Here is a 14,469-nt window from a genome sequence, read left to right as displayed (position 1 = left end):
CTTGACTCCGTTCGGTAGATCACTCGGCACCGGAATAACTTAGATGCGCGAAGCTGGCAATCAGAGACGAATTGCCACCAACCCCAAAGTAGCTCTAGCGTATATTATATTACCACACGTGACCACATTATTTGACAGGTCCCCAAAATCCTCCAAGGGAAATATATAGCACATCGACGACGACCTCGATCCAAGACCAACACAATGGATCTCCGGGTACTACGCCGCCCCATATTTGACCTCCTGGCGGGGCGAGGCCAATGTCTCCTCTCTGGCACTGTATCGAGTCGCCGCAATGAGTCCAGCTATCGCCGGATGAAGAAGAAGTTAAATGTCAAGCCCGACGCCTCCTTTGGCTTTTCGAAAGACTCTCCTTCCACCGACCACATCATCTTCAATCCGCCATCATCCGCTCCTTCGGTCCTACACACTCCCTTGAAGTTTCTCCCTAAAGAGGACAAACGCCGACAGCTCTACAGCGTTGCGAAAAATTCGACACTCGGCATCGACGAAGAGGCCAAACTCCCCCCGGCGATCCTGAAGCAAAACGCGGGATACCAGAGGTACCATCTCACGCAAGAGGATGTTGCTGAGATCAGAAGGTTGAGATCGTCGGATCCGGAGACGTGGACGCGACTGAAGCTGGCGAGAAAATTCAACTGCACCTCCCTTTTCATCGGCATATGCTGCGAGGCAACCGCCGAGAAGGTTGCTCTCGAGAAGGCAAAGCTTGAGGCGGTGAAGGAGCGCTGGGGTCCGAAGAGGAGGATGGCCAGGGAGGATAGGGTCAAGCGCAGAGAGGCTGCGTACCGCGACGAATAAGGGGGCCGACGACGAGGATTTGCTACGGATGTATAAATAAGCAGGTTTCCGCGGCTCGGGCGAGATGGGTCGATAAAAGGGGCATGGAGAAGTTTCGTGCTCAGGGCGTGGTGAGAGGGCTACGCGGACTCGAATTTTCATTGATCCTGTACAATATAAAGGGAAGCATGAGGCGGCGGCCACGGAGTTTAGCACTATGTTGCGACTGTAGAATAGATGTCTGAATAAAGATCATAAACACTGCGATGAATTGTTGTTGCAGTTGGACTTATTTGATGGGGCTATGTGCTATTGATCTCTACTGAGCCCGATGTCTATATGCAACGCGAACGCCGCCAAAACCATGCTATGTAAACAAACAGATAGGATCCGGATTTCAGAGCATGCCTCAAGGCTTCTTAGGCTCAGCAGACTTCTTATGCTCAACAGGCTTAGGCTCGACAGACATTTCAAAGGTAACCTGTATTTTGTCAGCAACGCTCAGCATCTAATCAACTCTACTTACAGGTCCATCATTGATCAAAGCCACTTCCATCATAGCTTGGAATACGCCGTCCTTAACCTTTTCGGGGTCATATCCCTCCCCTACCTTCGTCACAAACCGCTGGTAGAGTTCTTTAGCTTGTTCCCCACCCATTGCGCCATGGAAGTCAGGTTTTGAACCCTTTTTTGTGTTTGCCAAGAGTGTAAATTGGGAGACTTCAGAGATCAGCTAGAGACACAACAGGGACTGAGGATAGTAAAATACCGCAAAGGACATCCCCAGATATATCTTGCACACTGTGCTTCCATCTGCCACCCATCTCTTCGTCGTCCCATAGCTTCATTTTGATAACTTTGGCGGCTAGAGCATCAACTTCCTTCTCTGTGTCTCCTGGAGCAACGGCAGCAAGAATCAGAATGCCCTTTCCAATAGAAGAAACAACTTGCTTGTCAACAGTGACAGAGGCAGAAATAACCCTTTGTAATATAGCTGACAGAAATTATGAGCACGTGAGAGGAACCTGGGACCTTGAAAGCACTTACCTTTCATCCTGGAGACTCAACTAAGACGAGGAGTTGCTGGTGATACTTTGACCCAATCTAAATTCGACAGTCTCTAACACGCCATTCATAAAAGAGATCTCTAAATAATGGGCAAATACCAATATATCAATGAACGTGAAATAATTCAAACTCGCTTTTAAAAATAAATATATGTCCAACAAATAGTTCTGTTGTTCATTTCTCCCCAGACCAACAATTCTCTGATCCCGGCAATCGTGTCTGTCATGTACCCCACAAGGCTGGAGTAAACCTACCACAGTAAGCGACATGACCTTGGCTGTATTTGGCATTTGGCGCGCCACGCTTGACATCCTTAACCCGTTTGTCCTGTATCGCTACTTCAGCATTACAGAGCCGCAAGAATCAACAACATCAAAGTGGCAACAACCCCCCAAACCACCTTGTCACACGCATCCTTGTCGTGTCGCACCAAATTCACCCTCATCATTGTCCCACATATGGGCTCGGATTGGCAAATAAAGCTAGCCCCGAGATCACGACAGCAACTAAACAGGTCACCACCGCCACAACCCTCCCCAGACACTCACCATGGCCGCACGCAAACTTCAGCAGGAAGTGGATAAATGCTTCAAGAAAGTGTCGGAAGGGGTCGCTGAGTTCGAGTCGATATACGAGAAGATCGAGCAGTCCACCAACGCCGCCCAAAAGGAGAAACTCGAGGACAACCTCAAGCGCGAGATCAAGAAGCTGCAACGGCTGAGAGATCAGATCAAGACATGGGCGGCCAGCAATGATATCAAGGACAAGGGTCCGCTGCTAGATCACAGGAAGCTTATCGAGACCGTAGGTTGAGCCCGAGAGACATGGGCATCATGCGGATTGACGTAATGGGTACTGACGGCCACGTAGCAAATGGAGAAGTTCAAGGCGGTCGAGAAGGCGATGAAGACAAAGGCATACTCGAAAGAGGGTTTATCAGCGGCAGCGAAATTAGATCCGAAAGAGAGGGCGAAGCTGGAAGCCTGCGAATTCCTTAGTGGCACCGTCGAGGAGCTGGAGAGGCAAATAGAGACCCTAGAAGCCGAAGGCGAATCGATACAAGCGACAATGAAGAAGGGAAAAAACCAAAGCAGCAAGGCGGATCGAATGGCCGAAATTGAGCGTATAACAGAACGACATAAGTGGCATCAAGGGAAGCTGGAACTGATAAAACGCTCGTTAGAGAACGGTGCGGTAGAGACGGACCAGGTTACCGATCTAGAGGAGAGCATCAAGTACTACGTCTCCGACGGGATGAACGAGGACTTTATGGAGGATGATGAGATGTACGATGAGCTTAATCTACAAGAGGAAGAGGATGTCTATGGCATGAACAACGACAACGACCGAGTATCGTCTCAAGACACACAATCGATACAAGACGAGCCGGAGTCACATACAAAGACAGATCACATACCCAGTTCGAAACAAAAACCTTCAGCGCCGGAACCTCCGCTTGCAGCTGCGAGGCGACCGTCGACGCAATTGCGAAGTCCACTCCCTGCTTTGGCGACATTGCATAGTCCACTTTCAAATCTGACAAATGGATCGGCGACCGGGGCCATGAAGCCAGCCACGGTGCCGACGAGGCCGCCGGGAGAGACGTTAAAGTATGCATCCGCAGCCGCCGCCGCAGCGAATACTGTGGGAATCGCACCTTTACCACCGCCACCGGGGGCAACTCCACCGTCTACCTCCAACACTCCTCTCGCATCTCTACCGGCGTCACATGTCGCAAAGGAATCTCCAATCGCAGCACCTTCACAACCTGCTAGTGCTGCTCATACACCCGCCCAGAGACCAAGCATACCCGTAACGACACTTGCTCACGAGGCACGATCCGTTTCGCGGCAGAGCAAATCCCCGGCGCCCAGTTCGCAAGCTGCGGGCAGTATCCCACCGACGCCGGCTACAAGCAAGGTCGAGAGTGCAAAGTCCGGTAGAGCGTCACGCGCTGCAGACAAGGGAGCCGCCGCAGATGTGTCAGAGGCAGGCCTTCCCAAAGGACCCACGAACGTGCTTGGCGCGAGCCTGTTGGAGCAGGACGAGTCGATATTCCACCTTCCGTCTGATCTACAGGACCTCATCCAGTCTTTCAAGGTAACACAAAAGCGCGCGACGATAACACCCTCGCCGTCATCGCTACGGATGTTGGCCGCTTCCAATGCTTCGTTCCCCGACGGTTTGGATGCCGAGCAACCGCGATACTACAAGCCCAAATACCGCTTCAACACGCCTTCATACTACCCCCAAGAGCCGTTACCGATATTTGATGATCCAAGGTTATACTCTCGCATCGACCCCGATACGCTGTTCTACGTCTTCTACTACAAGCAAGGGACCTACCAACAATACCTAGCGGCAAAGTCGTTAAAGGATCAAAGCTGGCGCTTCCACAAGCAGTACCAAACGTGGTTCCAACGACACGAGGAGCCCAAGACAATCACCGAGGAGTTTGAGCAGGGAACGTATCGATTCTTCGATTACGAAAGCACCTGGTGCGTATGCCGTTGTTATGTAGAAGTGTTTGGGTCCGGCATGACGGTCATGTCGAGAAACCAGCAGCGAATCCTCTTTCCCCCATGCGACATGCGCAACGCAGCAATTCCTAATCAGCTGCACCTTGCTATACCACGGTGAAGACTAGTGTCTCACTGGAAAGTTTCAGAAAACCATACGGTATATTTGCTAGTGCCTCGTTTTGCGTCGTACAAGGGATTTACAACAGCACGAGAACGGAACGTTATTTTGGCCTGTGTCGTTTAGCGTGCCTCAATCAATGCTCTCTGCTGGGACCCTGGAGCCCTGTGCATATAATGAAGTTTCATCGGGAACTGGCCTTTCGGGCATTCAGTTAGTACTGGATGGTTACAAAAAGTCAACTCCGATGTCTTTCGGATCCCTGCATATCTCTTTGGAACCCCCTTTGGAACTCCCGGATACAAGCAGCTCTTTCCTTTCCCCAAACCGGAGGCCCATCTCACATCGTTGTTCCACGCACAGACGCGCACTTGCCACAAGAACGGCAGCTAACATAACCCCTCTCTAGGATGAACCGCCGGAAAGCAGATTTTAAATTCGCGTATAAGTTCCTCGAGGACGATGTATAGATTATCGATCGAGAGGGGCATCAAACGCTTTGTATGATGTACGCTGGGAGGTGCTTGCTTTGGGAAGGGGGACAGGGAAGGAAGGGGCGCAGGGCAATATACTTCTACATGGCTGTGTGAATTATAGCAGGTAACTACTGGAACTCTTTGTATGCTCATAGGGATGAGGGTCAGGAGGCATCCGTTTGGTGATTGAATGAGGTCGCCGAAATGGAGATTTTTTGACCCCTTGCGTTTAGTTTTAGCTTGTGCTACTGCAGACTTCCCGTGACGCATGAGTGAGCCGGAAATGCCCGAGACTTGTAGGGAGTGATGTTTGTTTGCTGCTGCTGCTGCAGATATATGCCCTATCAATAAGTTGCCTCTATTTCTATTTCTATTTATTTGTAACATTACACCCCTTCTACTACAGCTTTATCACCCCAGCAATAAACCCCCTCACCCCATTACTAACCCAACACTCCTCCCCATCCACCACCTCCCCCCTCCTCACCACCTCCTCTACACACAACCCATTCTCCAACGCCCACCTCCTCGTCGTCCCAACCTGCCCTCCACTCTCCACCGGCGGCGTCACCCACGTTCCCCCCCTCCAAAACAACACCGTCGTTAGACTCCCCTCCATGATCTCCCCCTCTTTCGTGCTGCATATCAACACCTCCTTCGGGTCGGACATGGATTCTATACCTACCCGTGTGCGGGCGGAGTTGTACATGTCTCGGCTGGTGGTCTTGTAGGAGGTGAGGGGGGAGGGGGATGTGTCTACCGGGTCCAGCATGACGGACCATGCTTGCTCACGCGAGGGCTCGCCGTATCCGGGTCCCTGCTGCACAGTTGAGTCATCATCGCCTAGAGTCAACGCGCCCCCCGTCAACGGGTTAACTCTCGGCGGCCCTGTCCCCGGCGGCGGTAATCGCGTGGGAAAAAGGTTTCTGAGTGGGCGTTTCGGGATTTCAAAACTATCCACGCTAATCCCGCCCTCTCTATCAACAACTGCTCGAACTCGTCTAGGAGCGGTAGATGTAGTATCTACCGCATCCTTGAGGGCGGCGAGGAAATGGTCTAGTCCGGAGGGACCGGATAGCCGCGCGATGGCTAAGGGCCAGTTGAAGTGCTGTGCTGCGGAGAGGATGCGGTCGCGGTGGTGGGAGAGCATGTAGAAGGGGGATGGGGAGGGGCTGAGGGTTGTGTTGGCGGCGCAGGTGAGGAGGAGGGGGTCGTAGCGGAGGGAGGTGAATAGGTCGAAGGTTGGTTCGGGAGCGGACATTTTTGGGGATGGATGACTGGGTTCCGAGGGTATGGAATTAGTCTTAGAAGAGCCTCCTATGAGCCTCTCGCCGCTGTACTGTAGGCGGAATGATACCGATGCAAACAAAGGAGGTGACGGGTAAGTCCCTGTTATACAGCGCGGCGCTTCGCCTTCCAATTGCGAACTTTGCTACGCCGCAACGTATGTGCTGATGCGGCAACTAGAATGCGGCAAAATCGTCTGGCTGCGCAATAGGTCGCAGGACTCAAAACTGTCTGACAACGCACCAGGTGGTCGTATATATTAGACCCGGGACGTTTGCTATCCAGCCAATGTTGCCTCCTGTCGTGGAATTTGTGAGTCGGGTCCTCGCTTCATGCGTCATGCAGTTATGCCCAATATTGCGGAGGGGAGGGATGACAGCGACCTGAGTTACAGGACAAATATAAAGCGCTGGTATCCCAAAGTCGAACTTGGGAAAATATTTACTGACACCTCTCGTGAAGGAGATATTGAAACACTTTTTGTTTACTGAATTATGACTCTTATATTCAAACGGATATAGTCCCAGTTTGGGCGTGTTTAGGGGATTTACGGGAGATTGACCAATGGAATGCCGCGATCGATTTGAGGCGATTCTCAGGCGATGATTGGCTATGGCAACGACAACATTCACGTCATGTACCTCCCGATCAGCTCTTTTTGCATTGCTCTGACAATATATTAGAATATATCTATGAAGCCCCGACATATATCCTGTTAGAACTCCAACGCGATGCGAATTCCCAGAATCACATTCCGTGCGACATTCTCCCCGTCCTGGACGCTTTGCCGCTTGCTGGAAACATCATTAGGGTGGCCCCCCACCATGTTAGCGAAGGCCCGAAATGGCTCATCCAACGACGAGCCTCGTTTATGTTGGAGGAGACTAGACAGCCTCGTTTTTTACCCGCGATACAAACGGTGGACCCAGGCTTTCTACGGGGCATTTCGCGCGGGATAGCGGGGAGTACTTCCAATGGATTGTTCAATCATCCAGAAACGACACTTTCACCGCTTGTTCGTCCCATGATTGTTGGTTTAGTCGCGATGTCGAATTCACGCTGTGTTGGTACTCTGAAGTGTGTCGCTGATCGCGCATCGAGAGAAATCCAGCCCAGCTGAGCGATATAGCAGCATACTGTAGTATGAGCCGTGCCCACCCTTGGCGCGAGGCTGGCACTACCCATTACCCTGTTGAGTCCGTGTCACAAAAGAGATCGCGATGGATCGCGCTGTTTGAGCACGAGAAGGCTTCGATACATACGACTCCATCATCGAAATCGACGGGCTGGACGCGAGTTTTCGAACTGAAGCCAAGCACGGAGTACGTTTCTCGGGTCGGTGAACTATTGAGGGAACGGGCGACTATCGTGAAATGTTCTACAAGCCCTAGATCAGCATTCCCTGTCCAACATCGGTGTTAAGGCTCAAAGTGAGGCGACACACGGCCCCTCCCGATCCCTGAAGCTCATGGAGCTAGTCGCCACCCGCTATTATCAATGTAGCGCTATTTCGGACCTTTGTGGAACTTCAGGATCTCGCCGTCGCGTCAGCATCTCTGCCTTCAACCCCCAGCCTTAGCCGTTAGGTGCAACGAAGCAATTCATCTTGGATTCAGCCTTCCCCCACGAGTCTTTTTCAATGCGGTCACGAGTAGGTTCATCCCAATAACTTAGCGTTCCGTCCCTTAATACCCAGGCACGAGCTGCCAAGGCTCCTATACGGTAGTAAGCTCTTCTCACATTGCTCGGTGTGGCCTCGTTCGCCTTACAAAAATTCACTGGCTGTCGTCATCCTCATACTCGACTGTCTATCACCCATTCAGGGCGGCAAAAGTGCATACTTCCTACCTATCTCCATACCTCTGTTTCTAGCTTTCACATTTTGTAGCGTGAATTACGGGAGCTTTGCCCATTAAAGATAAAATGGCTTATATCTCACATTCTACGTATTCTCAACACCTATATATTGGTCCATTCTTCAGCCCCGGTTTCAAATTCTTGTTTTTTGACCCACTTGACATTTCTCCAAGGGCTAGATTCTAGTCATATGCTGACGTTCCTGATCAAAATACGGAACTCAATCTCATCTGAACGTTGATCCTCCACACTCCCCCCCATCTACAACCAATCAAACACCAAACCGAAGACGTATAGATTATGAACATGGATTGTGATATTCCAGACGACTTCATGCCCTGGTGGAATATAGAAGTCCCGGATGCCAGTAACAGCGTCATATATGAAGGGCAACAGTCTGATCAACATCACTTCGCGCCGTATATGGAACGTGACGACTCCGGATCCAGCTTCAACTCATACTCAAGTAATAATACCACCGACACGTTCGAATCACTTGACAGCAACAGCTCGTTCTCATCCTACGGGAGCTTCACTTCTCAAGCACCTCCGCATACGACGTCTGGCGGTTATTCTCTTCATCAGGGCTATTCACCTGTCCACTCAGTCACTGGTTCAGCAAATTTGTACAACTTTCCACTTCCCTCTTTCCAAGATCAAGTCATGTCAAAACCATTGTTCGATATCGAGAGAGACGGCGACCCAAATATTTCATGGTGGATGTATTATGACTTCCACGTCGACAAAGAAGGAGCATATCACACTCTTCAGCCAGGATATCTAGAATCCGAAAAGTTTCCCGCGAGGCGCCTCTCAGACAAAGTATACGAGTAAGTCCCATATACTCCCACCCATCCCATTTCCGAACCCCCCATCTAACCCAAACCAGCGAGAAAGGAAACCTAGTCCACAAATGCTACGTTCCCAAATGCATCTCCAAGCCCGTCAAGCGCCCCTTCGACCTCGAGCGCCACTTCACCACCGTGCACGGCAAGGGCAACACCGAGCGCCACTTCTGCGACTACTCAAAGTGCAAGCACAAAGAGGCCTTTGACCGAAAGGACCACTGCCGCGAGCACTACCGGGAGTACCACCGCGAAGACCTCGTGAAGAAGACGCATCGGGATGTCGTGCAGTGGCTCCAAGACAGGAACGTCGTAATGGCCTGGTGGAGATGCTCAAAGTGCTTGAAGAGGAATCAGACGGAGGCGGGGTGGAAGTGTGGTGGGAAGTGTAATCAGATGTGTGAGAGATCGAGGATTACGGCGAGGAATTCGAGATTGCAGGCTGCAGAATCGACAGAGGTGGCCGAACAGCCGGCTGCCGCGGGCGCTTCTCAACCGTTTGTGCAGGGTTGTGGGAATTGTGAGTCTGGCTGGTTTCCTGACGAGGCGAATCCGCATAACTGGGTGGCTTGTCTTGTTTGTAAACCAGAGGCTTCGGAGGAGATGGTTACGTGGTGAGGCGATGGAGATTTAGGTTTCTGTTGCTCGTCGTTTATAGTTGGATGGCTTCCTGGGACTATGATCTCGAGGTTACGATGTACTCATACTGTGTGTTTATGAAGGGATGGCATGGATATAGACGAGGTACAGGAGTTAGAGGAGGGTTTCCTTATTTTGTTCGAGGAGTTGCCTGGCTTTTCATTGGATTGTCGACGGCTGGTAATGAGTGATGCCGACAGATATGCGGAGGAGAGGCTACAGGGTCTTGATGGGGTGCCACTGCGAGGGGTTTGTAGTGTTAGAAGAGCAAATAATACATTTACACAAGCAAAAACAGCGAATGTTGACATAGTTCTTGGTGATTCTTTGTAGGTTGAATTAACAGACTACACACTGTTCCTGCTTGTGTATCTCTAGCAACTTTATCACAGCCTCATCCTCTTTCATTTCCGCCAACGATGACGCCGTGTGCTCATGGGTGGTATCCTTCAAGTCGATTTTAGCGTGTTTCTCCAACAGCATCTTGACTATAGCTTCGTGATTACCCCGTACAGCATACAGCAGCGGCGTTCGTTCCGAGCCGTCCTCTACGTTGACCTTAGCATTGTACGCGAGCAGCAGTTTAACTAAAGCTTCGTGCCCGCGCTCTGCCGCATGCGATAAGGCCGTCCGGTTATGGTTGTCCTCTGCGTCGACCTCTGCATTGTGTTGTAGCAGTAACTTGACTACAGCTACATGTCCATTCGGTGCGGCCCACACCAGCGGCGTCCTGCTCAAATATGTAGACTTCAAGTTAACCTCGGCACTATCTACGAGCAGTAGCTTGAGTATAGCTTCGTGTCCGTACTCTGCAGCATACGATAGTGGTGCTCGGGTTTTGTCATCCTTTAAATCGATATCAGCGCCTTTCTCCAACAGCAGCTTGAATATAGCTTCATGCCCTTTCACTGCAGCCCATGACAGCGGCGTCTGGTTGGAGTTATCTTGTGAGTTGAACTCAGCACCGCTCTCTAGTAGAAACTTTACTACAGCTTCGCGCCCATTTACCACGGCCCACACCAGTGGCGTCCAGCCATATCTTGTACACTTCAATTCAATATCGGCGTTGTTCGCTACCAGCAGCTTAACCATAGCTTCCTGGCCATTCTCCGCAGCCCACGACAGTGGCGTCTGACCCCAGCGTGTATCCTTTAGGTTATATCAGCGTTGTTCGCTAACAGCAGTTTAGCTACAGCTTCGTGTCCATTCGCTGCAGCCCACGACAGTGGCGTTCGGTCAGATTTATCTTTCACATCTGAGATATAAGTGCCGAGGAAATATTGTACTGTTTTTTCAACTCCGAAATATGCTGCTAAGTGTATTCCTATCAACCCATTTTGAAAGACTCGGCTATACTGTGACTCGCCCAAGTAATGCGTCTTCTTGACTAGTAGTACTTGGATAGATCCCTGAAGTTGACCATCTGTTTCGAGAAAGCTGTGGACTTCTGGGATAGATGTATAAGCTTCGCGCGCGTGGTGACCCCAATTAAATGAGGCGTAATTGTAAAGTTGGTTTGACTGTTGTCGTTCTTCAAACTCCTTGTCGTTCTGGCAGACTCCACCTTTAAACGTATCAAATGAGAGATATGTGACGCAGATTTTCGTAATTTCAGCCTCCAGATTTGGAAACCATGTTTCCTTCGTTCGCTCAAAGTACTCCTGTGTTGTATAATGAACCAGTCGAATGATTTCACTTTCCTCGTCGACAGTGACTAATCCGGCACAAACTGAGACCATATCCTCAATTTGTGGGAGGTTATCTTCGTCGAGGCTAGATTCGCCTAGTTCTATCGCAAGTGCATGCTGGAGTTCAACCATTGTCAAAGGTCTTTTCGCACAAGTGATCCATGATAGTACCTGCCAAGCAAGGCCTTTTTGATCCAACAGTTGTCCCTCAATTCGAATCATTGCATCCTTATAGGCTTCGTCGTATGCGTTGGATCCAGAGGGGAGCGATTTCAATGCAGTTCGGACAGCCTTCGGTGATCTTTTTCCAATTAAAGAATCTAGATGAAGGTGCGCGAGCAAGAACCTATATGAATAATTAGTGTTTTGAAAGGGCTTGAGTATATATTACATACATGCCATCAACAGCTTCCACGATCCCAGTCTTAACTTCCTCTTGTAACTCGGGACTGCGCCTAACGAAAGACGGCAGATTTGATATGTTGCCATCCACATACTTCCGTACATCACTTTCTAATGCACGAATCTCCAACAATGTATGCCCGCTAAATATTTCAATGATTTCTGGTATATGTCTTGATGTCATAAACAGGTTTGATCCACTTTTTTCTTGGACATCAAAGATCCTCGATAGAAAATTCGATCGGTGGCTACCTGTCATTAGACATTCATCGAGGGCGTCAACAATGATAAAGACCTTTGTATACAAAGCAGCAACTGCATGTAGAGCCTGTGAGAGCTCATCTAATGTTGGCCGCGTTCGGATATTAATATGTTTAGCGTAGAGAGATTTTGCAGCGTCTGGTAGAGGATTTAAACCTTGAGCTAACTGTTTGAGAAGACTTTGTAATAAGTCGTTAATCTTCTGCTCATCTCGGCGCCGGAAGTTGCAATAGAGATATGCGATGCCTATGTTTTTATCATTGCCAAATTGCATGATAAGCTCTTCTATCACAATTGACGTAAGAATTGTCTTCCCTGAACCTGGAATTCCCGGACATAACAACGTCTGTTTTTCTGTCATAAGCCATGACTGGAACTCTGTCGAATCGAGAAGCCACTGTCCAGTCCCTGTTTGTCGCCGACTGATAAAATCGCTCTGTTGAGGAGCGTAATCGATAGGGGTAAGCCAGTCGAGAATTGCTTGGTCCTGGTGCTTCCGTATTTGATTCTCTTGTCGCGAGTTAGACTCGTCTACGCCACCTCTTATAGCCATGGAAATCTTTTCTTCGGCCTCGTGCCATTCCTGTTGCTCTTTCCGTGCCTCCTTGACTTCTTTATACGTGGTTGCTCCCAGCACAGCCGCGTCGATCGAGAGCATGCTGTTCAACAGCTGACATTGTCGGCATAGATTTTCAACCGAATCTCGAGTATCTTGAGCCAAAAAGGCACTTTTGAATCTCCCCCAACCTAATTGATGGCCTTCTCCCCTCTTTTTCAGCTCTTTAAGCAACGATTCCAGCTCTTTCTTGCAGATCTCTAGCAACCGCTTTGTGTCTGTTGTTGACGGAGCATTAGGCCCCAATTGAGATAATAGTACCGACGGTTGGTCCTGAAAGGCCGCTTCAAAGTCTGCATTGAGGAGGATATTGGTATTTGTTTCTGACAACACGGTCTTCAGAGCCCCTAATTCGGCCATGAATGCCTTAACATCATCTGGCGCATTTTTCCAGTCCATACCAAATTGGACCACAACCTGCGTGACTTGGATGGCTAGACCAATGACGCCAACAATCCCGGCGCCGGCCCCAACTGGGTCTGCCATGTTTGTAATGCCCAGAGTGGTAGCTCGAGTCCAGCTGATTTACAGGGCGCCCAAGCTTTGACTAGCAAGCACAATCGTGCCAATGCGATCAACAGTACCGGAATCAATCACTTGTCGTCTAACTTTATAGGCATAACTTTCGTCGTTGGAACGGAGAGAATGGACTGAAGGATAGATGCATGCACGACACGAGGCTGAGCATTGGGCACAGATGCATGAAGGAGCGCCATACCTTATTTGCAAGCGAGGATTTGACGGTTTCGATTTGCTATGCCTCTCGACAGCATTGAGACTATAGTTCGAGGTTGCTTACCCATATATAGTACGGCGGTCAATCACCAATTATAAGTGCGATTAGTATCGTGGAATTGAAGTAACTATTGCTGTGGCCGCGTTCGGGCCACGTTCCGCCCAAGACAGACATCACGATCGCTTCAAGTGAAGATCATAGGAACAGACGACACCAAACCCGGGGCTCCTTACCCCGTACCCCGCACGTAACCCTTGCGTATCGCAAGAACGCAAACCTCCAGAATATAGACTGAAGTTTCTACGCACGGTGATCGCAATAGAACTATGGAGAGTAGGTGTTTATTACTATGACAACTCGGAGGGATGCCCATCAACGCTGAAGGCTAGTGGATTCGAAGGGTCTTTAGGCCCATTCTCTGCGTGCAACCAGAAGTCGCCCTCTTACGCCCAAGCAGCGAGCAAGTCGCCGGTCTACGCTGGCTCCGGCAAGCTCGAGGTGTATTTTGATGAGAGCAACTACGATGGGACGCGAGACGACAAGGGGGCCGAGATTTGCCATTTCGATTCTGGCAAAACCAACGAGATTCTGAAGAATGAAGGCTGTCAGGGATTTGCCCTCTATGTTCCCAGCTCCTCCTTCCCAACCGACAAGTCAACAGTTGTTGCCCAGCAGTTCTGCCCGGGGGGGTGCTCGAGCTGGTGTGGAACTCTTACCATCACGAGCAATCAGCTGGTCGTCGATCATCGTTCATCCTGCGAAAATCCTACACAGCATGTCATCGTGAGCTCCACTGCGCGGGATACTTGGAACAGTGTCATCGTCCGCTTCAAGGTCTCCGCAGCAGAAAAGGGCGCGTAGGAGGTGTGGTACAATGGCGACAATGTGTACAGTTCAAAAAACATTAACGTCGGTTTTGGTGACAGTTGGTCCGATGATGCGCTCGCCAGTGGATTCTATTTCAAAAATGGCCAGTATGCTTATGGTAGGTGGTCCCAATATATATATATATGTACACACACATATAATTCCCCCCCCGCTCGTCCCCTCCCTTTTAAACATTTCCGAGTATATCACAAATAATTTTTTAGTAACCTTTCTTGTAGATATTGAGAATTACAATGATGGAACCAGAACGTTGTATTTTGACAAC

General features: G+C 49.9%; 7 protein-coding genes across 7 annotated transcripts; 4 read left to right on the top strand and 3 right to left on the bottom strand.

Moving 5' to 3' along the window:
• Positions 1–177: 177 nt before the first annotated feature.
• On the top strand, positions 178–1,101 carry VE01_09297 (uncharacterized protein). Its single transcript, XM_018278711.2, has one exon. The coding sequence runs from the start codon at positions 205–207 to the stop codon at positions 820–822; it is 618 nt and encodes a 205-aa protein (XP_018126128.1). The 5' UTR covers positions 178–204; the 3' UTR covers positions 823–1,101.
• DTD1 (D-tyrosyl-tRNA(Tyr) deacylase) lies at positions 1,078–2,087 on the bottom strand. Its single transcript, XM_018278710.2, has 4 exons — positions 1,849–2,087; positions 1,571–1,795; positions 1,328–1,521; positions 1,078–1,282 (listed from the first exon to the last, which is right to left on the bottom strand). Exons 1-4 carry the CDS (start codon positions 1,853–1,855, stop codon positions 1,211–1,213), a joined length of 498 nt encoding a protein of 165 aa, XP_018126161.1. The 5' UTR covers positions 1,856–2,087; the 3' UTR covers positions 1,078–1,210.
• Positions 2,088–2,195: 108 nt separating this feature from the next.
• Positions 2,196–5,211, top strand: NOT5 (general negative regulator of transcription subunit 5). The gene is made up of 3 exons (XM_018278709.2): positions 2,196–2,673; positions 2,740–4,367; positions 4,919–5,211. Exons 1-3 carry the CDS (start codon positions 2,419–2,421, stop codon positions 4,977–4,979), a joined length of 1,944 nt encoding a protein of 647 aa, XP_018126129.1. The 5' UTR covers positions 2,196–2,418; the 3' UTR covers positions 4,980–5,211.
• A 174-nt stretch (positions 5,212–5,385) lies between these two features.
• VE01_09294 (uncharacterized protein) lies at positions 5,386–6,779 on the bottom strand (the record flags this gene model as incomplete). Its single annotated transcript, XM_018278708.2, has 1 exon — positions 5,386–6,779. The coding sequence occupies exon 1, from the start codon at positions 6,244–6,246 to the stop codon at positions 5,386–5,388; it is 861 nt and encodes a 286-aa protein (XP_018126130.1). The 5' UTR covers positions 6,247–6,779.
• A 1,656-nt stretch (positions 6,780–8,435) lies between these two features.
• On the top strand, positions 8,436–9,592 carry VE01_09293 (uncharacterized protein; the record flags this gene model as incomplete). Its single annotated transcript, XM_018278707.1, has 2 exons — positions 8,436–8,959; positions 9,019–9,592. 2 exons carry the CDS (start codon positions 8,436–8,438, stop codon positions 9,590–9,592), a joined length of 1,098 nt encoding a protein of 365 aa, XP_018126157.1.
• Positions 9,593–9,916: 324 nt separating this feature from the next.
• Positions 9,917–13,265, bottom strand: VE01_09292 (uncharacterized protein). Its single transcript, XM_059464051.1, has 2 exons — positions 11,697–13,265; positions 9,917–11,647 (listed from the first exon to the last, which is right to left on the bottom strand). Exons 1-2 carry the CDS (start codon positions 13,064–13,066, stop codon positions 10,765–10,767), a joined length of 2,253 nt encoding a protein of 750 aa, XP_059319313.1. The 5' UTR covers positions 13,067–13,265; the 3' UTR covers positions 9,917–10,764.
• Positions 13,266–13,642: 377 nt separating this feature from the next.
• On the top strand, positions 13,643–14,177 carry VE01_09291 (uncharacterized protein; the record flags this gene model as incomplete). The annotated part of the gene is made up of 2 exons (XM_018278705.1): positions 13,643–13,649; positions 13,717–14,177. 2 exons carry the CDS (start codon positions 13,643–13,645, stop codon positions 14,175–14,177), a joined length of 468 nt encoding a protein of 155 aa, XP_018126159.1.
• Between the last annotated feature and the right edge of the window lie 292 nt (positions 14,178–14,469).

The sequence above is a fragment of the Pseudogymnoascus verrucosus genome (genome assembly GCF_001662655.1).
Source record: "Pseudogymnoascus verrucosus strain UAMH 10579 unplaced genomic scaffold scaffold_63, whole genome shotgun sequence".
Lineage (NCBI taxonomy): Eukaryota > Fungi > Ascomycota > Leotiomycetes > Thelebolales > Thelebolaceae > Pseudogymnoascus > Pseudogymnoascus verrucosus.
This window is presented reverse-complemented; position numbering and strand designations above follow the sequence as displayed.

Coding starts and splice junctions, on each gene's coding strand:
- VE01_09292 (XM_059464051.1), bottom strand. CDS start 13,066: ATGGCAGACCCAGTTGGGGCCGGCGCCGGGATTGTTGGCGTCATTGGT. Junction 11,648..11,696: donor GTGGAAGCTGTTGATGGCAT/GTATGTAATATA, acceptor TTATTCATATAG/GTTCTTGCTCGCGCACCTTC.
- VE01_09297 (XM_018278711.2), top strand. CDS start 205: ATGGATCTCCGGGTACTACGCCGCCCCATATTTGACCTCCTGGCGGGG.
- DTD1 (XM_018278710.2), bottom strand. Junction 1,522..1,570: donor ATCTGGGGATGTCCTTTGCG/GTATTTTACTAT, acceptor TGATCTCTGAAG/TCTCCCAATTTACACTCTTG. Junction 1,283..1,327: donor CTTTGATCAATGATGGACCT/GTAAGTAGAGTT, acceptor GACAAAATACAG/GTTACCTTTGAAATGTCTGT.
- NOT5 (XM_018278709.2), top strand. CDS start 2,419: ATGGCCGCACGCAAACTTCAGCAGGAAGTGGATAAATGCTTCAAGAAA. Junction 2,674..2,739: donor ACAGGAAGCTTATCGAGACC/GTAGGTTGAGCC, acceptor ACGGCCACGTAG/CAAATGGAGAAGTTCAAGGC. Junction 4,368..4,918: donor TTCGATTACGAAAGCACCTG/GTGCGTATGCCG, acceptor ACCCCTCTCTAG/GATGAACCGCCGGAAAGCAG.